The sequence below is a fragment of the Xenopus laevis genome, chromosome 8L (assembly GCF_017654675.1).
Source record: "Xenopus laevis strain J_2021 chromosome 8L, Xenopus_laevis_v10.1, whole genome shotgun sequence".
In the NCBI taxonomy this organism is placed as follows: domain Eukaryota; kingdom Metazoa; phylum Chordata; class Amphibia; order Anura; family Pipidae; genus Xenopus; species Xenopus laevis.
In genome coordinates this window covers 14296342-14321739 of record NC_054385.1, presented here as the reverse complement: position 1 = coordinate 14321739, position 25398 = coordinate 14296342, and the positions used below count along the sequence as shown (strand labels likewise).

At 41.4% G+C, this 25398-nt stretch overlaps 1 protein-coding gene across 1 annotated transcript; it reads right to left on the bottom strand.

Moving 5' to 3' along the window:
• Positions 1-1496: 1496 nt before the first annotated feature.
• prickle3.L (prickle homolog 3 L homeolog) lies at positions 1497-16958 on the bottom strand. The gene is made up of 8 exons (XM_041572473.1): positions 16742-16958; positions 11760-11845; positions 9370-9553; positions 8775-8888; positions 8292-8432; positions 3492-3695; positions 2919-3105; positions 1497-2367 (listed from the first exon to the last, which is right to left on the bottom strand). Exons 1-8 carry the CDS (start codon positions 16772-16774, stop codon positions 1685-1687), a joined length of 1632 nt encoding a protein of 543 aa, XP_041428407.1. The 5' UTR covers positions 16775-16958; the 3' UTR covers positions 1497-1684.
• Positions 16959-25398: the final 8440 nt, after the last annotated feature.

Below are 25398 nucleotides of genomic sequence, written 5' to 3'. Positions count from 1 at the left end.
GTGAATAAAAAGCTAAATAACTCAAAAACCACAAATAATAAAAAATGAAAACCAGCTGCAAATTGTCTCAGAATATCACTCTCTACATCATACTAAATGTTATCTCAAAGGTGAACAAACCCTTTAAGGTACATAACCATGGGTGCTATTGATGTTTGGTACTAAATGATTTTATTATGCCCTGTGCCCATGGCTGCAGACCCATGGGGCCCGAGGGAAATCAATTAGCCCTTGTGTTGCCATGCACTGTAATACATGGAGTTGCAGCAAACACATTTTGAAACAGATAAGTGAGAAAAAAAGGGTTGTTCACCTTTTAATTGACTTTTAATATGATGTAGAGCAGGACTGTCCAACTGGAGGCCCATGGGCAAAATGTGGCCCTTCAAATGATTTTTATGCACCCCAGTTTGCTCACAGGTTCCATAGACTTCACTGTATGACTTCATCATTTTAATTTAGTCTGGCCCTCCAACATGTTATATGACATACAATTGACCCATTATATGTAACAAGTTGGACACCACTGATGTAGAACATGATATTCTGAGACAATTTGCAATTGGTTTTCATTTTTTATTATTTGTGGCTTTTCAGTTATTTAGTTTTATGTTCAGCAGCTCTCCAGTTTGCAATTTCAGCTATCTGGTTGCTAGGATCCAAATAATCCATGCAACCATGCATTGATTTAAACGAGGGACTGGAATATGAATAGGAGAGGGCCTGAATAGAACGGTGAGTAATAAAAAGTAGCAGTAACAATATATTTGTAGCCTTTCAGAGCATTTGTTGTTTAAATGGGGGCAATGACCCCCATTTGGAAGCTGGAGAGAGTCAGAAAAAGAAGGTAATTAATTCAAAAACTATAAAAAAAAAATAACGAAGACTGGCCATTCTATAACATACTCAAAGTTAACTTGTAGGTGAACCACCCCTTTAACATCACCATGGTGCAGCTAATCTCTCTAGAATATCATGCACAGAAATCCATAATGTTGTGCAGTTTAGATGAATGTTACATATGCCCCACAATAGATCATAGTTTGCACTGCTGCCCCTAATGGTGGCACAAATACATTATTTTTAACACAACGTACGGCTACCCAGTTGACGTTGAACTACAGTTTCCAGAATCTTTCTGCAGATAGAGAGATTTATTGGTCGGTATTAGCCGATGTTGGGTAGCCATGACATTAAGTATTCCTGTTATAAAAGTCCTACATTCTTGTTTTGTTATAGGTGTGGTTTTACAACCCTGCCTGGATCTGTATAAAGCCCAGCTACACAACAGGAGATTGTTGATATGATCAAACTGATCATTGTCATGTATGAGTGTTCGCCCAATAGATGGTTAGTCACACAAACTCTGCTACTGTTGAGCTGACCAGCACTGATTGACCAGAATTCCTCCTCTCTTAATGGTGCCCAAGCAAATACGTCAAAATAAACAGCCGGAGCTTGTACTTACCATTAGATACAAGACAGTTCACCATAGGTAAAGTTCTACCCAGAAATGGTGTATTAACATTCACACATATATTTTAGCTCTGACTTCCATTTATTAAACGTAGCACCTTTATTCTGTAGAAGGGTTCGTCTGAACTGGGATGTAAACTTTAGTCTTGGTGATATTGTCCGGATCAGAAGTCCATATGGTTACTAGTTGCCCAGTCCATTATATGGTTTATGAAAGAAGGCAACTTTTGTCTTTCTTCTTCTTCTTCTTCTTTGTAGTGGAGGTGGGAGCATGAGTAGGGGGTGCAGTGTATCCAGGGGGTCTAAGGAAAGGGGGCAAAGGAATAGGTTCACCTAAAAAATAACCTTCCTCTTCATCAGAAGATGAGGATGAGGTAAAAGAAGGATGGGAGAGGGATACTGACTCCTTGACCTCAGAACTAAGCGGAAGCTGAAAGGTGACTCTGGTAGGCGTCCTCGTGTGACTGTTTAGGTCAGGTAGCGAACGTCTGTTTGGGCATTCCCGAGAAAATTCTTTGGGTGCGCCCCTTAAACTGGAGTGCAGAGAGCGTATTGGGGCAGCCCGAGATATCGGCGTCTGGTCGATTACAGACAAAGACCTTCTGCTGCCGGATAACGTGCAGTCATTAATACTATCTCCATCTAGTTCATGGTTAGTGGAAGTGCCCACATCTTTGGTTTCTTTCTGGAAAGATAAATCCGTCTGTGAGGGGCTGAAAGAAATTTCAGGAGTGGCGTTTAACACACTGCAGCTCCGGGAGCAGTAAATTTGTCCATGGCGAGGTAAGAAAGGTCTACCCAACAGGCATACTCCACACCTGCCGCAGCGGAAGCAACTCTCGGAAGCATGCCAGTGTTGTCCTCCATAGGTTAGCTGTCCTTCATCTATACCTGAAAGACAGAAACCATTTGAATAATGGGAAGGTGTTTCATCCAGATAGCACTAGAACATTTTTAGGGATATTAGAATGTTTCACCCATGACATATTGCATAGATAAATGTCTCCCTCTGTCTATGCCTGTCTGTCAACTGTCTATGAACTACATCAATGTCTGAACTGAGATTCAATTACACAAAACAGCACAAACACAAAGGTGGGCACACGGGCCTGCCCAACCAATATCGACCAGGCATGTAAATGCAGTCCTTGTCCTAAGTGCCTGCCAAGTGGCAATTATGGTGTTATAGCTGGTCCGACAGCCAGATTATCTTATCAGCACGTCGCGCCCACCTCAAAATGGGCATATCTGTGAAAGATCCTCATTTGGTGACCTTCAAACAAGCAGATCTTTACATATATGGCCATCTTAAGCAACCTTATAGCAGCCCCTCTGGCATGTGTCCATATTTTCTGTCCAGTTTAGCTGGAGATACACAGACTGAAGATCATTATCTATATCTTTCCTTTATGATGTACAAGTACCCAATATCCCAAACTCACCAATGCATTCCCCACAGCTATCACAGTACTGGGCGTAAAGTCTCTCGTAGCAAGAACAGCAGAATGGGCGTTGGTCCTTCATTATATAACGCTGTCCCCCAAGTGGGCACTCACACTCAAAGCAGCAGAAGTGTCTTGTATGCCAGTGGAAACCCTCTGCCTCAGTGCACTCCAGAGAGAATATCACCTAGAAATACGATATAATGGTACAGATTTACATATATATATATTTTCTTGATCTTGTTACAAGAGGACATAATAAGCATTGCTCATATACATTATATACATACACACACACACACACACACATATATATATATATATATATATATATATATATATATATATATATATATATATATATATATATATACTCTAGAGTGAAGTCGATGAGGCATGGCATCTCTCATGCATTTGCATTAACAGTGATATTTGAAGAAGCATGCCATGCATATGCAATAATCAATGACCAATATGTCTTACTGGGGAGGGGGGATAACCCATGCACAGAATGGCCTTATTTATATAAAGCTACAAATCAGGTATATGGGGGGGATCTGTGGTCAGACTCACCTCATCGCATGCCAAGCATCTGGGTCGCTTAAGCTCGGCATGGTGGCGGCCACAATATACTTTGCCATCTTGGTAGAAGTAGATGAGGTCACATAGAAGCTCCAAGCACTGGGCACAGGTGAAGCACTGTGGGTGCCAGCAGAAACCCAGTCCTGCCCGGGACGCAAACACTGCCACGTCACCCACGCTTATCTGATGCCCGCACTGCAGAACCAGACACAAAATAAGTCAATAGCCAAAAGTGGCATTATGTGGGATACATAATGGGTTACATGTGATTGGCCACAGGATACCCGTATGTCTGTTAAAGGTTTCTGCACTGTGTTTAAAGGGATAAAATGTCATGAGAACATTTATTTTTTTATCAGTTAATAGTGCTGCTCCAGCAGAATTCTGCATTGAAATACGTTTCTCAAAAGAGCAAACAGAATTTTTTATATTAAATCTTGAAATCTGACATGGGGCTAGACATATTGTCAGTTTCCCAGCTGCCCCCAGTCATGTGGCGTATGCTCTGATAAACTTCAGTCACTGCTGCTGTACTGTAAGCTGGAGTGATATCACCCCCCTCCCTTTCCCCGTCATCAGCCTAACAACAGAAGGATGGGAAGGTAACCAGATAACCTGATAGATCTAAGAACAGCACTCAATAGTTACACTGAGTAGGAGAAACAACAGCCTGCCAGAAAGCAGTTCCATCCTAAAGTGCCGGCTCTTTCTGAAAGCACATGACCAGGCAAAATGACCTGAGATGGCTACACACCAATATTACAACTAAATAAAATACACTTGCTGGTAAGGAATTACATTTTATATTGTAGAGTGAATTATTTGCAATGTAAACAGTGTCATTTAGAAATAAAAACTACATCATAAAAATCATGACAGAACCCCTTTAAAGGCAATTGGTTTAGTCCCAGGAAACTCCGCCTTGGATACAAAATACACACAGTGAAGCGAAAGTGGCAGAAGGATAATCTGCAGTTAACTATAAGCAGCTGCCTGCTCTGTTTAATTTTATATCTGGTTTTAAAGGAATAAGAAGAAACCCCTACTAAAAGGATTTTTTTATATTCTGTACAGTTAAGGCCCTAGAGGCCTGTGTGGCCATAAATAGCCTGTGAAGCATAGCGCTGATAAAATACCTACAAATAGAAACTTAAATTGAAGCTGACAATGTTCTTTGCTGCGTGTGTTACTATAATAACCCACTCAGAATATCCAAGTCAAGTTCTAGAGTTCTAACTAACATCTGCATAGAGAGAAAGTTAATTGTCTAATAATTAATAAATGTAATTTATGCCCAAGCTATAATGCTGTCTATCCTTGGCATTCTTATATGTCCTAGTTGGGACTGGGCACCAGGGACAGTTAACTGCAGTTGGAAAGTCCAACCCAATTAACTGCAAATGGAAAATCTATCCCTCAAACTTATTTTTTATTGCACAGACCACCTATTCAGCTGTGGAAATAGCTTACTATTAAACGTTACACCATTAAATTCATGAAAATCCACAAACCTAAATAATGTGCAAATTATTTGTTTTATTATAAAACACTCATAGGGTATTTTTTTTTTCCTACTTAAGGAATAATTCAGCTTGCCCACAAAAGCCCCTCCGAGAAAATCTACAAAAGAACATTGTTATTTTTAGGGCATTTTCTGATTTGACTGACTCTTTAACTAGACTAGAGGTAACAAGATACAGTTACTGCACAACTTGGGTTGGAGGAAAAAGTTACCGTAGGCTGCAAAACCACAGTGGCTTATGTGAGAGGAACCACACACACTACTATGAACCCAGGCTACTACTGGTGCAGAAGGTGCTAAGGAAACAATCTCATTTACTTTTTTCATTCAAGTAAATGGAAAGTAGCGTGAAGGTTTTTCTCGTATGTTGAACTACATTGAGAAAATGCCCTTGTGCCTAAGATTGCCAGCTTTTGAGTTTATTGAGAAAATGCCCTTGTGCCTAAGATTGGCAACTTTTGGGTTAAAAAAAAAAAAGGGTTGCCAACTTTACTGGTAAGAAAAAACAGACAAGCGGGTAGGTGGTCACACCAAGTAGTGAGTCAGCGGTATGAACGGTTGTGTTGCTGGGACAGACAAAGTCAGGCCCTGATTTATGGAAATGCCACAAATTAAAGGGTAGCCTGCTGCCCAGCCGCGTCTACCATTTTTACAAATACTATAGAATTGGGCACACAGGAGATTTAAATCTCCTACACGTGGTGCTGAAACAGGAGTAGTGTGCATGGGGAGTAGAAGCAAGCGATCAGGAACGTAGGAGTGGATGGACCATCCAAGGGGGCTTGAACAAAGCTACAACATCAGAGGTGGGCCTGTGGCATTCAGGCAATGTTGGACTGGCCCACCAAGATACCAGGAAAACTCCCGGTGTGTCCAGGTGTCAGTGGGCCCTTCTGCTTCTAAGCATTTGTAACAATTTCATGCTCATTCCTTAATTCTTTATGGAAACATAGGGGCCAAATAGAGTATATCATGTAAAGAAAAAGTACTAAGAAAATAAAAATGTTGAGTGAGAAGTGGAAGAAAATTAGCTTGGAAAAAAGGCCCATGGTCTGGTGGTTTTCTGGTGGGCCCCTGGCATCCCAGTCCAAAACTGCATTCAGGAGGCAGATGATGATGTCAGGGCTGGGGCTGTGATGTCAGGGGTGGAGGTCAGGTAGTTTTTGGTCTTGGTTTCAGAGTTCTGTACTGGACAGCCTTAATAGAAAACAATGTGTGCAGTTCAGTATCAGACAAGTGACAATGCTATACCATAAGCAGATGGCTTTAAATCCCTTATACTTTCTATTCCTTGCCCGTGTATCATGTTATAGGTGATTAGAGATAGTGACCACTTCCTGGCACACTTGAATACAGTAATTGGAAAGGGGTGCCTGGGATTAACAAGGGACAGTTAAGAATTCCACCTTAGAGGGACAACCCTTGGAATGAAAGTTGGGGAACATGTAAAGTCAGTTACAGAACTAGCTTTTGTAATAATATGTTCTAGTACAAGATATTTAGGAAAAGCTAGAAACAGCAGCCTGTGCTACAAGATGGATTGATCGCTGAAGGTAACTCTCGATTAGGCTCTGCTAGCCTAAAGTGGAGGGACTATTCTACTGAAAGGGATTCAGACTATCAGCTTCAGAATGGGGGTGTCTGTGGCCCACTGGAGGCTTTCAAACTACTGACCAATGTTTTACTGTTCAAGAGCTTGGGAAGCCAAGATAGGGTTACACTGCATTTTGTGCACACAGCCTGAAACCAATTAGAGGGGACATTGGAAAGTGTAAGGTAAAGTAAAGGCTACAAAAAGGCGGATCTTCCACTATGCTTCTATGATATAGTGGTGAGTAATATCTTATCTTAATATGGGTCATCATCTGTTTGACCGTTGTTGCCATACCACTTCCTTTCTATCACAACAGCAGATGATTTCAACATATAGAAGTGCGTGTAGGAGTGAGCTTGCGGCTCTTTTATTACAATAAGCTCATCAACCCAAGAGAAACATCTCAGCCTACACTCATTGTCATTAATCCTTTCAGTACCTCACCAATAAATGTGCTTTACCCCATTCCCAGACCTCTAAAAATCCTTTTGGCTGGCGGAGGATCCTGAGAAATATGTGCTAGGCTGGAAAATGTTAAAAATGTTAGAAATTCCATTAAGGCCTTTGCTAATGCAACTTCTATTTTCTTAGTACATGAAATTGGAGATCGCCAAACATTGCCCCACTGATCCCATCATATATGTGCCAGTATATATTTATGTTAGTCAGTAGCTGCAACAGCAAACAAGGTTTTGAGCTGTATTAAAAGGGTTAAAGATTCATGGGAGGAGAGGGTCATTCTTCCCATTTACAAAGCACTGGTATGGCCATTCAGTTTTGATCTCCAGTGCTCAAACTGGATATTATTAAATTAGAGAGAGTCAAAAGAAGGGCAACTAAGCTGGAAAGTCTCATGATGAAAGCCTGGCACAGTTGTTTACACCGGAGAAGAGGGGAGATATGATAACCATGTATAAATATAAAAGGGGACCATACAATAAACTGTCTGCTTCTTTATTTAGCAGTAGGTCATTCCAGCACACCCAAGGCATCCACCTAAATAATAACAAAGGAAGTTCCATCTTAGAGTGGAAAAATTGTTTATTTCAGTGAGGGTGTGAAGTTGTAGGATTCTCTCCCTGAATCTGTTGTTTTGGCAGATCATTTAGATAGCTTCAAGAAGGGGTTGGAAATACAGGTTATTGAAATTAGCTCTTAGTACTAAGGTTGATCCAGGGACTGGTCCGATTGCTATCTTGGAGCCATTTTCAGATGCTTTTTTTTGCCTTCCTCTGCATCAACTTGCAGTTAGACAGGTATCCTTTAGACACAAAAGGTTGAACTAGATGGACAAGTGTATTTTTCGAACTATGTTACTATGAATGTGTGCATGACTCCACAGATCCCATCATATACATCCCCCTCCCCGAGCCGCAACCCTGCCCCCTCTTGCCCCCGGGCCTACCTGGGGGCCAGGGAGGAAGGAAGCGGCTTCCACAAAAGGAGGGATCTGGAATGGCAGGGCCCACGAGGACCGGGCCCACCAGGTTTTTTCCCGGTGTCCCGCCGGCCCAATTCGACACTGCCTATACATCTCTTGTCTTCTCTTATACATATTCCCTTCCACCAATTCACTAACACCACTCTCTTACCATGAAAACCAAAAACTGTGAAATACACACACACTTCTTTAAATACCAAAAAAAAAAAAAATATCATAATTCTGGAGTCTCACCTGCTGACAAACTGTTCCACTCATGGTTCCGGAGACCGGACGCACACACCCACGACCCAGGTTCTCAAGTCTCCGTTTCTGACTGAAGAGTAACAGCAGCTCCTCCTCTTCCTCTCCCTGCAAAGAGCAGCAGTACCGGGCCTGGGACAGGACCGGCTTACAACTAACAGCAGTACTGGGCCTGGCACAGAACAAACAGCAGTGCACGTCTGCCACAGAACCATGCACATAGCAAAGTAGTATAGATGATTGAGACAGGAAAAGGCTATATAATGGCTATAATATAAAGTAAAGTAATGTAACCACACAGAAACATAACTATTTATCCATTAAAAAAGAACCAAAAGTACTGGAAGGAGAAAACCATTGAGTTGACTTACAGTAATGATACAGCAAGGGTTGGGACAAGTTCAAATCAAGATTTAGAAATGAAGATCAAGATTTAGAAATGAATGGACTTAAATCGATCTAAAAGCCACTTACTTCGCTATCGTGTGGGGGCAGCTGACGGAGAAGTTGCTTCAACCTATACTTCTCCCCAGGACTGTTGATAAAGGGAATCTTCTTCTCTGGGAAACACTTGAAGAACTGATGAACCTGCACAATTTGGAAGCCACAATTATTACAAGTTAACAGGAGATTACAACGGACATTCATCAAGAAACCAAATGTATCACGAGTGAGCCAATGGAAAGTTGCAAGAAGGACAATATAAAGAGGCAGAAGACAAATTAACACCAACCCCATTAAAATGACTGCATGCCAACATAAAGTTACAAAAAAAAAATCTATCTCCAGGCATGTAACAACACAAAAAGACAACACACTGAAATAGAAGAGAACACCACTAGAATATGTCAGTAGTCTACATAATCTAACACAAGATTTAAAACACTAAACTCCACCCTAATCAAAGATAATACTTATGTAGTAGAAGAAGTCAAAAAGAAGTCCAGCCAACAGTATAGAGAGAGTAATGAATATCGATGGAAATAAACATTGTAGCTTTGTGAGAACATTGCCAACTAGTTGACCCCATGCTGAGGGAGCTCCAGCTTGTGGACACAGATGATTATACCTGAACAGGGTTCAGTCCAGAGGGGACCCATGAATATTTTTCCACGGAGCTGTCAGAGCTGCTGTCACACAAAGAGTCCCTCTGAGAACCTGACACCAGGCGACATAGGGAGCGTTCCAAATCTTGATTGGATGCGGTATGGCCATGTTCTTCCCATGGACATTGACAATGTTGGCAGATCTTCCTGTAAGACAAGCACCAACTGAAAGTTACCCTCACAACTGAATATATTTGTGGTTGCTCTCAGTGGCTACCAGCTCCATTCACTTGTATCAGATGGGATACTCCAATGCCCACTTGTCAGACAGACACCCACTAGGCAAATATACTCACATTGGGAGCTAAATTACGTAGTTACAACCAATCAGAAATTTGAGAGCAAAAATCGGAGTGTTTTTTATGGGTGACTGCACTAAAGTTTAACTTAAGAAGTAGGCTACAAATATTGTATATTTTGTTTTGAACTTCTGTACCAGCCCAAGGCAACTACAGAACTTTAGCAGGTAAGATCTGTTTCTCCAAAGATGCCCCAGTGGCTCCCCATCTTCTTTTCTGACATGGTTTGTGCTACTGTCACTTACTGAGCTTGGGGACCCACTTACAATATACAGTACACATAGAATATAAATGTTATAATATAAGGCTGATTAGTAATCATTACATATAATTACTACATTGCAGCACAGAACCAACTAGCATCAGAATTTAATAATCAGTTGTGTAGCATCAGCTTATATTACAGGCCAACCTTATTTTCTGCTTGATAATATGCAACAACCCCTAAGCTTAGCTTCTTAACAGCTGCTATTTAGAAGCTGAAACTTTAGGCTGGTGCAATAAGTTCAGTATATAAAATACTCCATTTTTAGCCATATTCATTTTTAGGGTTTAGTTCTTCTTTAAGACTTATGTTAACAAATCAGTCATAGGCACCATTGGTATGATGCTTAATGTCGATGTGTAAAGCGAGATCACCTACGCTATACAAAATGACATTCCTTTGAAGGCATTGCCAAAACTTTAAGTTCAGACATCAAAAAAGGAATAAGAAATGAAATCAGAGATAGGAAGCCGTTGCTCATCTAAACTTGAAGTTTGTATTAAGCAAAGATGCATGGATGGCAGGTACACGTGATATGTTTATAACTGTGGCACCACCTAAATTGCCCATTCATTTATGGAAGTTATTACAAGGTGGAAAGGCACAGTCAGCAGTCTCTATAGAGTTTAAGTGGTAACGACAGATTAGGATCAGCACCGATGACAGGAACATTGTAAACACAGATGAGGACTAAATATAGAGAAGTGAGTGTTTCTTAGTGCAAACCATTTATAACCCCCCACCTATAATTATATATAAATGCCAGATTCACAAACACACCTCCCTTTTGTTCCCTAATGGAAGTTGCAAAAGCTGAACCGCATATCATTAAGCCTAATATATTAACATACTTAAAAGATATTGATCCCATTCACGTTCCTGTCCCAGTGGAGCTTACATTCTAAGGTCCCAAGTCAGTAATCCAGTTTACATGCACTTTGGAGTGAGAGGACACTAGAATACTCCTTGAAGATAGTGCCAATGTACAGTATATGAACAAGTTGAATGATCAAGGCTTAATCAGAGCATCAATCGGTGGCTCCAGACACTAATGAGACCCAACCAAAAATATTCTGATTACACCTTCCTTATTCCTATCATCAGAGGATCACCCGATGGCTTCAGACACTAATGAGCCCCAACCAAATATATTCTGATTACACCTTCCTTATTCATATCACAGGTTTATATAACACTTTGAAAATGCAGCATTATCTAAAACTAATAGTTGAAGAGTGGGCCCTAGATGTCAGGTTCTCTGGTAGGCCTTAGGAAGCCATATTGATGTTTCTACTGACTGTACATTTCATTTCCACAAACACACAAATTGTCCAAATACACTTTATTTACAATCTCTACAACAGGAACCCCTGTGATAAAACACAAGCACATGTCAACACAGTGGGCCCTTTTACTCTATGTTTTTTGACCATCCCACGTTGCACCCTGGTCACAGCTCAGGTCCAACATAGAAGCATTTGGGGATATCCTCAAAGGAAAGGGATATCTTATATAGATCATTAAAGCAAACACATGGGGAAGAGCATGCAGATTGTGGAACTGCTGGTGCCAAGATCTACAGTTAACTGCTGACTTGTCTTATGCAGTTCTTTCAAGTCTCCCACTCTTTCCAGCCTGAGCTACTGCAGCTTTGGACGCTGTGGATAGTTCCAGCCCCAGTACAGAGGTTCAAGGTCCATGGTGCTTTTTATCTCCCATGGCTCAGACAGACGATTTCTGTGAACAGAATTCGTGTAAGGGCAATGTGTGTGAGTGTGTGTGACCTTACCTCCACCTGTGTGCAAGGAACCCAGGGCAGCGCTCTCCACAGGAATGGCATGGTTGCCCTTGGCCTGTCAGGTTGACCTCTGAACCCTAGAAAAGCAAATAAGGAGATTACTTATCTGTGCTTGTTTTGTTTTTTTTAAAGGTTATGTTTTATTTGTTTTAATAAACATTACAACAAAAAATATTGACAAAACAATAAACACGTGTACAGTTAAACATGTGTCAGTAGAATTGGATGAGTTACTTTCAAAATTTTCAGCTTATTTGGAGGTTGAACTAGTCATGGAAGTCATGGTAGGTACAAAAAAGATAAATTATCAGGTTGCATAGTCACCTCTTGGTTGTGTGCCCGGGCCCATTCCCCACCAAGGACTCCATACCTTCTCAAAATGATCTGCTGTGCCTCCCACTTCATATGTGAGCTTTATCTTGGGTATCAAAGAATCAACTAAGTTTATCCAGGAGTCCTTTGTGGGAGGGGTGGGCCTAGGGTTCCCACCTGGCCGGTATTTTACCGGAAAAATGATGGTTGATCCCAATGTTATTAATAGGGAAAAAAGATAAATATATAGAAAGGCCGGTATTTTTTTTCCAGAAAAGGTGGCAACCCTAGGTGGGCCCCATCCAGTGCATATTTACACATTTTTTAGCGTAGAACAGCAGTACTCTATACCTCAATCTTGCATAGGTAGTGGGCACTAGGGGGCAAATTCACTAAGATTCGTAGTTGCGCCAGGCGTAACTTCGCCGCACTTCGCCAGGCGTAGTTTCGCCAGGGCTTCGCAAATTCACTAAAATCCGAAGTTGCGCTCAGGGGTAGCGTAAGGTTGCGAAGTTGCGCTAGCGTTGATTCGCTAAGTGAAGCAAAGTAACGCTAGCGAAGGCTAATTTGCATACGGCGCCAAATTCAAATTTCAATGGAGGAATACGTATCAGCACTACAAGTGCCTAGAAAACCTTCAAAACATCAAATAAAATTTTTATTTTGCCCTACACATGTGCCCACTGTATAGGTAATGTCAGGAAATGTAGGGGGGAAGGAGGGGAGCCCCAAAAATTTTTTCGATCTTTTTCAGCCTATCACCCATAATGTAAAAAACACGCCAGCGTTTTTTGGGACTTAGAAATTTTTTTTACTTTTTTTGAAGCAATCCCTATCTACTCTATTGCGCTTCGCCTGGTCTGAGGTGGCGACGGAAGTCTAGCGTAAAAGGTAGCGTTCAGTACACTGCGCACGTTAGTGAATTTGCGTAGTTACGTCCGTAGCGAAACTTCGCCAGGCGTAAGGGTGCGAAGTAACACTAGCGAATCTACGCCAGCGTTCGTTAGTGAATTCGCGCAGTAACGAAAATGCCAAACGCTAGCGAAGTAACGTTCGGCACTTAGTGAATTTGCCCCTAGGTGTTCCACTTCTCCTAGGAGACATACTGTGGCGGAGAGTATTTGTGGGAATTCCAGGGTGGTTGCGAAAGAAGCCATTACTTACGACCAATAGACATTTATTACTGGGCAAGTGCTTGTTTTTTTTAAAAGTGATACATGTTTTTTACACTGTTACTGGTGTTAAAGGGAAATAGAGCTTACAATCAGATCTATTTAGTAAACAGCAGTGCCAGAGAGTAATGGCAACTGCAGAACAAATGGATATAGACTACATAAAAACAATATGATAGAACCTGTAGGATGCTTATTCCTAATAACCTAGAATGTTGCAGTCAGTACTTCACAAAGTAGGGGGCTGCAGCCTCTGGCTATATTTAATTCCCAGAATCATTATATCACTTTATAAATGTTGTTGCTACTGTTTATTACTCATCTTTCTATTCAGGCCTCTCCTATTCATATTCCAGTCTCTTATTCAAATCAATGCATGGTTGCTAGGGGAATTTGGACTATAGACACCAGATTGCTGAAATTACAAAGTGGAGAGCTGCTGAATAAAATGTAAAACAACAACGCAAAAACCACAGATACTAAAAAAAAAAATGTATACCAATTGCAGATTGACTCACAATATCACTCTTTACATCATACTGAAAGTTAATTTAAAGGCTCACAACCCCTTTGAGGGCACGAGTTCCAGTAGAACAGAAGCTGAAAGTAGAATGTATTTATAATAGTGCAGCTCCTTGCAATGAATTGGCCTTTGTTCTGAATGATGTTGGGAGGTGTCATAGACTCCCTGAAGAAGGTGGGACCTTGGCCCCATATAGAAAATAAAAGCCCTGGAGGCTAAAGAGAGGCAGGAATTTCAGGAAAGAAGGGACTTGTTTTAGGGCACAGGTGATAAAGGTCAGCGTGGATCACAGGCTACACATTACAAAACCTGGCTGGGAATTATAGCCCAGAGGGAAAAGGGAGAAACTCCTCGAGGAACAATAAACGGTAATATGAGAACATGCAGGTTGTCTTTGAAGCAAGACAGCTGTACAATGACACAGGAATGTAACACCCGATAGCATGGACGGAGGACTACAACTCCCAGCATCCCACGCTGTATTTGCCAATACTGAAGAAAATATTTATTGGAAGGATGTTTCCTTCTGGGCAGTCGCACAAAGGGTAACCACACCCCAAAATATAATTTTGCCTAATGAAATAAAAAATCATTTAAATCCCAGTGCATAATGCATAAAAGAAGTCAGACTCCTGGAGGTGTGTGCTGGCGCTGCTACAGGAAAAAAAAACCCCCGGTGTTAATCTGAGCAATAGCTTCCTGTTAACTCCTTGTATTTCCTGTGTTTGAGGGACTGCTCTATAGCAACTGGTGTCAGAGCAAACAGTTTCAGAGGTTACCCGCCGCTGCTGCCTGGCAATCAGGAAATTACTGTGGCCTAATAAACAGATATATTTTTTTCTCCAGGGTTTGATTTGTAAAAGGAATAGCCAGGTTTAATGATACTTACTGTGTACCGATATTACATTATAGTTATAATTATATATATTATTATTAACATGTATTTATATAGGGCCAACATATATATAATATATATAATTATGGATTACGGATATTTTGTCAACCCCCTTTCTATACGGCACCCTATGAATCACATAGACTCACCAACATAACAACTCAAACACTATTTCTCACTCATTATCTCCTGTTTTCTACATGATTTGATTGGCCAGCCTGTGAGCTGTGGTGGTACTATAGGCACCATCTCTTCCTACTATACCTGCTATCCCACAGTCATACTCCCTTCCCAGAGACTATTATCCACTGTTACTATAGGCACCATCTCTCCCTACTATACCTGCTATCCCACAGTCACAGTCCCTTCCCAGAGACTATTATCCCACTGTTACTATAGACACCATCTCTCCCTACTATACCTGCTATCCCACAGTCACACTCCCTTCCCAGAGACTATTATCCACTGTTACTATAGACACCATCTCTCCCTACTATACCTGCTATTCCACAGTCACACTCCCTTCCCAGAGACTATTATACCACTGTTACTATAGGCACCATCTCTCCCTACTATACCTGCTATCCCACAGTCACACTCTCATCCCAGAGACTATTATCCCACTGTTACTATAGACACCATGTCTCCCTACTATACCTGCTATCCCACAGTCACACTCCCTTCCCAGAGACTATTATCCACTGTTACTATAGACACCATCTCTCCCTACTATACCTGCTTTCCCACAGTCACACTCCCTTCCCAGAGACTATTATCCCACTGTTACTATAGACACCATCTCTCCCTACTATACCTGCTTTCCCACAGTCACACTCCCTTCCCAGAGACTATTATCCCACTGCTACTATAGGCACCATCAATCCCTACTATACCTGCTATTCCACAGTCACTGTCCCTTCCCAGAGACTATTATGCCACTGTTACTATAAGCACAATCTCTCCCTACTATACCTACTATCCCACAGTCACACTCCCTTTCCAGACACTATTATCCCACTGTTACTATAGGCACCATCTCTCCCTACTATACCTGCCAGCCCACAGCTGCAGTCCCTTCCCAGAGATTATTATCCCCACTGCTACTATAGGCAATATATCTCCCTACTATACCGTCTATTCCACAGCCACAGTCCCTTCCCAGAGACCATTATCCCCACTGCTACTATAGACATTATATCTACCTACTATACCTGCTATCCCACAACCACAGTCCCTTCCCAGAGGTTATTATCCCACTGCTACTATAGGCACCATCTCTCCCTACTATACCTGCTATCCCACAGTCACAGTCCCTTCCTAGAGACTATTATCCCACTGTTACTATAGACACCATCTCTCCCTACTATACCTGCTATCCCACAGTCACACTCCCTTCCCAGAGACTATTATCCCACTGTTACTATAGGCACCATCTCTCCCTACTATACCTGTTATCCCACAGCCCCTTCCCCATAGGCTATTATCCCCACTATTACTATAGGTGCTGTTGCATGATATTATCCACATTGCTACTACAGATGTTCAGTTTAAGGATACATTTGTGGTGTTTTTTCATACTCTTCTATGTAAAACTGTGATCTCTAGGCCCCAAAATCTGCAGGGCTAACATCAGATGGCCAGGTTTATCCCATAGAAAACAACCAGTTAGCTAATAATTACCAATCCACTACCAACAAGGCCATGTCTTTACTGCCTCAAACATTCCCGCGCATGACTGCCTGGGGCAACGAGTGCCTATATATACACACGCTACTAAAAGGCATGTTGTCCAAAAAACATCTAGTAATCCTGCAATGTATTTAATTTCAGTCAGACATGGAAGGTGCCTCCTTTAACCTATTTTGCGTCTGAACTACAAAGGTATCTACTTCTACTGTAAGTGATTAATCATAGTACTGCCTGAAAAGAGACAGAGGCTGGTAGAGTCACTTTCATTCATGTTTTAGCCTGTGAGAGGGTCAAAGACTTGGTAGTAAAGCCAAGAGGAAAGAAGAAGTGATAGTGGTTTAGATGCCCCTTAAACACCAGCAGTATCTGTCCTGCCACTCACCTGAGACCGTCTCCTCCTGGAATTACGGAACATCCTGACAGGGGATACCACCCGCTCTCTCCCTTACTTCTCTTCTTGTCTTCAGTTTCGTTCACCTGAAACCAAACTCCACCTCCACCCAACGGCACAGAGCCTCCCCAGAGAGAGACCACAACCCACCTGGAGAAAGGAACTAGACACTCCCTTCAGGCTAAACTACACACCCACTGAGACAGACTAGTTCAGCATGCAATTCCATCCCAGCTCTGAGTGGGTAGGGTTACCAACTTGCTTGAATAGGAGGTGTTACCCATAAAGAGTATATTTGGTGCTAAGCTGAAACCTGTGTAGTCACGCACTAGGTATGTTTCAAGAAAAGCATGACTCTAGCGGCCTAATTAAATACTGTCTTAATGTGGAAATTAAAGGAGAACTAACAGGCCTGGACTGGGATTTAAAAAGGGAACTGGCATTTTAAGTACACAGAGGCACAAGTAACTCCCAGCAGCCCAATAAATAGTGACTGTCTATAGCGTCTTACAGCAGCCCCACTGGTATTTGCCAGAACCCACAGATTGCCAGTCCAGGCCTGAAAACTAAAGTTAAAGTATTCCCAGGGGCTGTGCAGGCGACCTAGGCACCCCCCCCCACCAGCATTTCACCCTAAACTGATGCCTCTTCTGCCTACCCAGGGATTTTATCTATCTTTGCTCAAGTTACTTATAGCTACATAACAGAATTATTTGGGAGACACAGATCTTCAGTGCTAAAGGGCAGTGGGGGACTTGGACTGGTACTGAAAGTCAATACATAAAGTGTAGCGCTTGTAGCATCATCATTCATGAGCTTAATATTTACAGTGTGTAAATTAAAATGTCGCCCTATACTACAGTGTGTATATATATATATATATATATATATATATATATATATATATATATATATATATATATATATATATATATATATATCGAAACAAAATGGAGTGGAGCGTGTACCCAGTCCGTGACTTTTTTTTTTTTGTTCAATTAAGGACACAATTTATAATAAACAAAAAAGTCCTGACGACTTGCCTTGTAATTGAAAGAAAATTCTTTATCAAGCAAGAATATGCAACGTTTCGAAGCTCCCGCTTCTTTATCAAGCAATAAAGTTTACAATGATCTCACATCCTTAAAAAGGTTTCAGCTTTAAACACGCCCTCAAAGGGGTGGTATATATTTAAATGCAGTATATGACCAATCCAAATAAAAGGAAAAGTACACCCTTGACATCATAGTATTGATGTGGAAACAAATTAGCCGATTGGTCAGTCAAAATGTATCACAGTACAATTGTATAAACAACACAATATAAAGATACAACATATATAAAGGATGTGTAATAGTATCATAATCCCAACCTCTACCCAATATGCATAAGTTACCAAGTTTACTACACTATATGAAAGCATACAGGTCATACTCTCTATTTAACTCTTTAGGGTATAATGTTTGTAATGTATGTATCCAAAATTTTTCTCTTTTCTGGAGTTGCAGGAGTCTATTGCCCCCCCCCCGACGCAATAGCTTCCAAAATAAGAAATCTGAGGGTTGCTACGGAATGCCGTGCTGGGTGAAAATGAGCTGGAACAGGTAATTTGAGTACCTCCTTCCTAATCGTGGATTTGTGTTGGCTGATGCGATCACGTATAGGTTAGACCGTTTCCCCACTATAGGCAAGGCCGCACGGGCATTTAAGCATGTACACTACGTACTCAGTGTCACACGTAAAATGACCTCGCAACTCAAACTTCCTCCCTGTCTGTGGATGAGTAAACACATTAGTGCGAATCACACTGGAACATTGATTGCATCTCCCACATGGAAACATGCCATTCCTTAAGGGTGCTAAAACCCTGTGTGTACCTAGATCTGTCTTAACTAATCTATCTCTAAGATTCCTCGTACGTTTGTAAGATAGTAATGGTGGCCCCTGAAATTCTGGAATAGTAGGATAGGCTTTGCGCAATAATGGCCAATGTTTATATATGATATGGTGAATTTTGCGAGTACATGGGTGATACGTATGAACAAACGGTATACGAGTCATTTTGGACATGTCACGTGTCCTTTCCTGTATAGTGGAATCACGATCCAATTCTATCACTCTGGCTACCTCTTGGTCAAGTATCTGTCTAGGGTACCCTCTCTGTGTGAACTTCGTGGTCATCTCATCCAAACGTGTAACGAGCTGTTCCTCCACTGTGACTATGCATTTAACTCGCAACATTTGTGATCTGGGGAGAGAGGAAATGTTAGCCCTCGGATGTGCAATGTCAAAACATAATAGATTGTTACGGTCAGTGGATTTGACATATAAGTCTGTATACAGGCGTCTTCCCTTACGATACACGCTGGTGTCTAGGAATGTCACCATTTCCTCACTGTAAGTGAGTGTAAACCCAATAGTGGGAACACATGTATCTATATGTGATTTAAACTCCATAAGGGATCCAACGAAAAATTTTGGATACATACATTACAAACATTAGAGAATAGAGAGTATGACCTGTATGCTTTCATATAGTGTAGTAAACTTGGTAACTTATGCATATTGGGTAGAGGTTGGGATTATGATACTATTACACATCCATTATACTGTATATGTTGTATCTTTATATTGTGTTGTTTATACAATTGTACTGTGATACATTTTGACTGACCAATCGGCTAATTTGTTTCCACATGAATACTTTGATGTCAAGGGTGTACTTTTCCTTTTATTTGGATTGGTCATATACTGCATTTAAATATATACCACCCCTTTGAGGGCGTGTTTAAAGCTGTAACCTTTTTAAGGATGTGAGATCATTGTAAACTTTATTTCTTGATAAAGAAGCGGGAGCTTCGTAACGTTGCATATTCTTGCTTGATAAAGAATTTTCTTTCAATTACAAGGCAAGTCGTCTGGATTTTTTTGTTTATATATATATATATATATTAGAGATGTGCAGGCCGGTCCAATACCCGCGGGTCAGGTGGGTTTGGCCCGACCTTGCACTCTTCTTCGCGGGTGGGGGTTGAGCTCTTCTCCTGTAGTCCCCGCCTGTCACCATCAAATGTCGGCTTCCGACTTCAGGGTTCTTCTTTTATAGACAATGCGCCTGCTCGCCCCGCCCCTTTTGTGGCATCATCGGCGGCTCGGGTCTATAAAAGGAACCCGGAAGTCATGTGCGGGTGGAGGGAGGGCAGGTGGCAGGCGTGTGCGGGTCAGGGAAATCCCGACCCATACATCACAAATATAATAATAAGTGATATTATTTGGAAGTATAATTATGGCACCACTTCGCCAGGCGCAAATGCGCTATGGATACACTAATTCACTAAAATGTGAAGTTTTGTCCCGGGCGCCGAACGCTGGCGACTATGCGCTAGCGTTCATTTGTGCCTAGTGAAAATTCGCTAGTGATCTTGCGCTTAGGTCAATTTGCATATGGTGGGTAATTTAAAGTTGTATGGAGGTCTTTATTATAAATGTTGGTGCAAATGCTTTTTATTACAAATGTCCAGTTACCCAAAAAAAAGTTTAAGTCTGGACTTTTGCAGGCAATTCCGCTTCAGAAAAGGAAAAGTCGCCAGCGTTTTTGGAACTTAAATACATTTTCGGCACACAGGATATGATGTAAGTGACAGAAGATCGAGGAAGATCTAGCTTTTTTTTAGCACTTTGTCTGGGCTGAGGCGGCGAAAGAGGTAACTTTCAGTAAAATCCACACTACTGCGGAGTAGCACCCGTTCGCCGGAGCGAAAATACTCCTGGTGATAGGGTCGAAACTGAGATAGCGACGGTCTGGTTCGCTAGCGAATTGGCGATTTGTCTGGACGGGAGGAGTTGCCAGTTTTATCGGCCTGTGTATGGCCAAATTTAAGCAAAGTCTACTGCTCCTCTTCAACAAAATTATCTGGGATGTATAGTAGTGATGTGTGGGCTGACCCGATACCCGCGGGTTTACCCGTGGGTCGGGCGGGTTCGGGTTGACCTCGCAATGCTCCTCGCAAATGCCGGCTTCCGACTTCCAGGTTCCGGTTTTATAGTCTCGCGACTGCTCGCCCCGCCGGGCTGCGCGGGTCTATAAAAGGACCCCGGAAGTGCGGTTGTAAGCAGGCGCGGGCTGGAGCAGGGAGGGTGAGGGTAGTAAACATCAGATCAGAGCTGACTGTAAAATGATCCATAATGGGGTCTCACAGGCTAAGAACTGCATGTTATACAGGAAGACCATCTCTCATAGACTCTATTTTCAATAGATTTTAAATAAATAATCCAAATTGTTAAAAAAGATTTCTCTGTAATAAAAAAAAAGTACCTTGCACTTGATCCAAACTAAGATATAATTAATCCTTATTGGAAGCAAAACCAGCCTATTGGGTTTATTTAATGTTTACATGATTTTCTAGTAGACTTAAGGTGTAAGGGGCTCGCAGAGTCAAATTATGTAAGGGGAAATTTCTCAACGCTGACCCCCAACATAAGAAAGTCGAACACACCAGCTGTTAAAAAATGTAACTTTGTTTATTTTCTTACATGATCCTGTCAGGCAGACACAGTACTTAACAGACTTTCCAATAGTCACTTCCACTTAAGATCCACAATCGTTTTCTTTCATAGTAGTCTGTGAATTACTACTCAGCAGTTAGAATAGGGTTTTTACTCACAGCATGCTGGTCCTCATTGGCCTGGCTCGGTGATCCGGTGCACCACTACACCTCTTCACCACTCCACCAGTCCCCCGCTTCGATCATCTGGCACTCGACCAGTGCCCCTTTACCACTCCGGCAGGTACCAGCCACCTTGACTTGAAGGCTTCTACTTCCACCCTCTCTTGCCTAACAACCTCACCACTGTCACCCTATCTTGGGAATTATTCCCCGGATCCTAATCCGACTACGCTCCTTGTTGGGGCAAAAGACTACCCTTCCTTTCTCCCTACCTCTGACACCTAGTGCCAGCTATTACTGAAACTTCCTATCTAATTAACTACCTGATTCGGGGCCGGTGTTCTTCTTCTCAGTGAAGCTCTTGCATGACCTCACCTGCTCCTATAAAAAGTCTTTAACTATGGGTGTGGCTGCCCTTTTATACCTATTTGGGGAAGCTCCCTCTAGTGGTAGAAAAACAAAATTACTTCTAACTATAATACTCTACTGCCACCTAGTGGCCTTTTTTTTTTTTTTCAAATAATCATTCACACAGTTTTACATACAAACTCTCATTAACATCACATAATTCACAAACATTTTAACTCTTTCACCCACCCACAACACAATTCACTCTCTTACAAAGGTATGAAGATCCAAAGTACAGAAAGATTACTTATTCGTAAAACACCAGGTCCTGAGCACTCTGGATAACAGATCCCATGCTTGTATAACATATTCTATATATCCTGACCAAATAAAAAAAAAAATTAAATAAATAAATATATATATATATATATATATATATATATATATTATATATATATATAAGCAATCGTCACAACTACAACAGTGAGTGCTGATCCTCCATTCACTACTAATACGGAACAATTGATTGTGCACCACTGGATTCTACTGGTCTGAGTGCGGGTACTGTGGGACTATATATATATATATATAAATACTTTTAGCTTACATAATTACATAATACACCCAAATAACCACAGGAGGGCAATTTCCACCAATAGACTATGTATAACCTACAACCTGTATTTGGTCAATAATTGTACTCGAAAAACAGGAATGGTCAATATTTAGGAAGTGTATGAAGTGCTGTTACTCACTGCTCTGATACTAAGCCAGCGCAGGAGCTGTCAGTTCCTTACTCTTCATTACATTCTATGGCTTCCAGCACTCTAGCTGCCATAATCCTTTGGTCCCAGCACAGATAACGCTACCCAATCTTGCAATAGGGGAAAATAAATTGAGCATACAGTTTGACGAAAGAGGCACATATTCTACTGTCAGTTTGTGCCACACACAAGGAGTCATAAGCAGGCATTTCCGATTCCTAGGAACAGAAGTGCAAGAGCTCGCCCCTTTGTTCTCATTCAGGCAGCATTTCTGCCTTGGGGACCCTAGGACAGGGCCCCAGTTCCAGTCTGCATCCTCTGCATCTCCCTAGATGGCATCTCTTAATGATGCAAGGAGGGGTAATGCTTACTTGCCTAACCTGCGTGTACCTAACCAAATGAAGGACTCCTCCTGCAGCTTCCTTTTACATGAATGAGAAGACACCCAAACCTTTCCAGCCTAAAAAATGCTTATCAGAGTATTCAGATATTAAAGGGGTTGTTCAACTTTAAATGAATTTTTAGTATGATGCAGAGAGTGATATTCTTAGACAATTTGCAAATTGTTTTAATTTTTTTTTGGGTGATTTATCTTCTTATTCAGCAGCTCCAGTTTGCAATGTCAGTCATCTGGTTGCTAGGGTACAAATTACCCTAGCAACCACACATTGATTTGAATAAGAGACTGGAATATGAATAGGAGAGGGCCTGAATAGAAAGGTGAGTAATAAAAAGCAGCTATAACAATACATTTGCAGCCTTGCAGAGCATTTGTTTTTTAGATGGGGTCAGTGACCACCATTTGATAATTGGAAAGAGTTGAAAAACTCTTAATATATATATAATGAAGACCAACTGCAAAGATGCTTAGAATTGGCCATTCTTAAATACTTAAAGTTAACTTAGAGGTGAACCACCCCTTTAACCTCCTGCACCAGGGGTTTCAGGCGTTTCCCATTAAAATGAATTGGAGCTGCAGGAGGCAGCCTTTCAGCCAAGCAAAATGCAGTGAGCCGAGAAGAGTCATTTGTTCCATGGCCCTTAGGGACGCATTAAATAACTATGCTCAGTGTCGGACTGGGGGGCCCAGGGCCCACCGGGGAAGCTACTTCAGGGCCCCCTGCACCCCCCCTTGGTGCCATGGTGGGGGCCAGGTAGGGAGGTCAGAAGCAGCTGCAGAGTCATGGTGCAGGGAGCAGTTCTGAGCAGTTTCCGGTGTCCCACCGACCCAGTCTGACCCGGCCTATGCTGATTAAAGTATATACCAAATAATGCAAACATAGTCATAAATAATTGCTAGGGATGTACTGAATCCACTTTTTTGGATTCGGCCGAACCCCTGAATCCTTCGAGAAAGATTCGCCCGAATACCGAACTGAATCCGAATCCTAATTTGCAGGTGGGATAGGGAAAACTTTTTACTTTCTTGTTTTGTGACAAAAAGTCAAGCAATTTCCCTCCCTGCCCATAATTTGCATATGCTAATTAGGAGTCGGTTCTGCCGGGCAGAAGGATTCGGACGAATCCGAATCCTGCTGAAAAAGGACGAATCCTGGCCAAATTCTGAACCAAATCCTTAACAAGCGGTGCCATATAAAATATCTCATATTTAAAAGACCTGTTTATAGAAGGCCATTAATAACATTGGGATCAACCATCATTTTTACCAGCCTGGCTGTGGCATTCCTATCCCTCCACTGATTTATAATTTTATATAAAAAAGCAGTAATGGAAATAGGAATTCTGTGCCGCTGTTACACTGCATTTACAAATGTGTACCACTAAATTCCGTGAATTAAATGTATCATTCCGTGTGAGCCAAGCCTGGATTTGATACCTCCCTCTGGAGTCAACGGATTGAATCAATCTAATGATTCATCAACAAGGCTAATTTACTTATGCTTGAAAGGAGGCTTCAGATGTGCCCGCAGATGGCAATTTTTACACCATTTAGGAGGCATGCATGTGTTCTACAATCGACTACCCTTCTGCATGTCCTTTTAAATGGCAAGTCCAATTGCCAGCACGCAATAAACTGTCATACACACTTTCCACTTAATACTGCTACCTCTTAATATTTGAATTGTCATGTGAAGGACACATTATATCTTGCCCCCATTCCATTCCACCTCACCATGTCCAGTTATACCTAGACAACCCCCACAATCTGACCACACTCCATCCTTTTTCAGGCCAACAATGCAGGACTATACTCCACAAGAAACAGGACCATTGAGAGGTATGCATACCAGTGATACACTTGACTGTACTAGTTGGTACAATGGCAAAGGCAAGGTGCATTGTGGGCATACAACATGGCAATTTGCAGCTGCCCAGTCCCCTTAGTAAAGGAAACCTCATTCCACTAGCTATAAATTTACTATACATCTATCAAATATCTATTAGCTGTCTACCAATGATTCATTCTCAGCTTTCTATATATCAAACTTAGGGTTATTGTTGCCCTCTTAACTGACATTGACAATATATATATATATATATATATATATATATATATATATATATATATATATATATATATATATATATATATATATATATATATATATATATATAAACCAAGGAGGTCACCAGGTCTGTTGGAAGGTGACACAGCAAGCCACTTCATTCATGAAAAAATTAAATTCCCAATGACGGTTGAGCCCTAAAGAGGCAATTGTTTTCAGAATTGTTTCAAGAATCCAATATGCCTCATGTACCAATGAATGCTTGCCTTTATCACCTTTCTTTATACTGAGATGAATTCCATCTATGGCCCTGGGGAGTGATTCGTAGATTACCATATGTTCCTCAATAGTCGACCCCTTATTGCTCCTTCTGAGACCATTTGTGTGTTCCAGAACCCTTT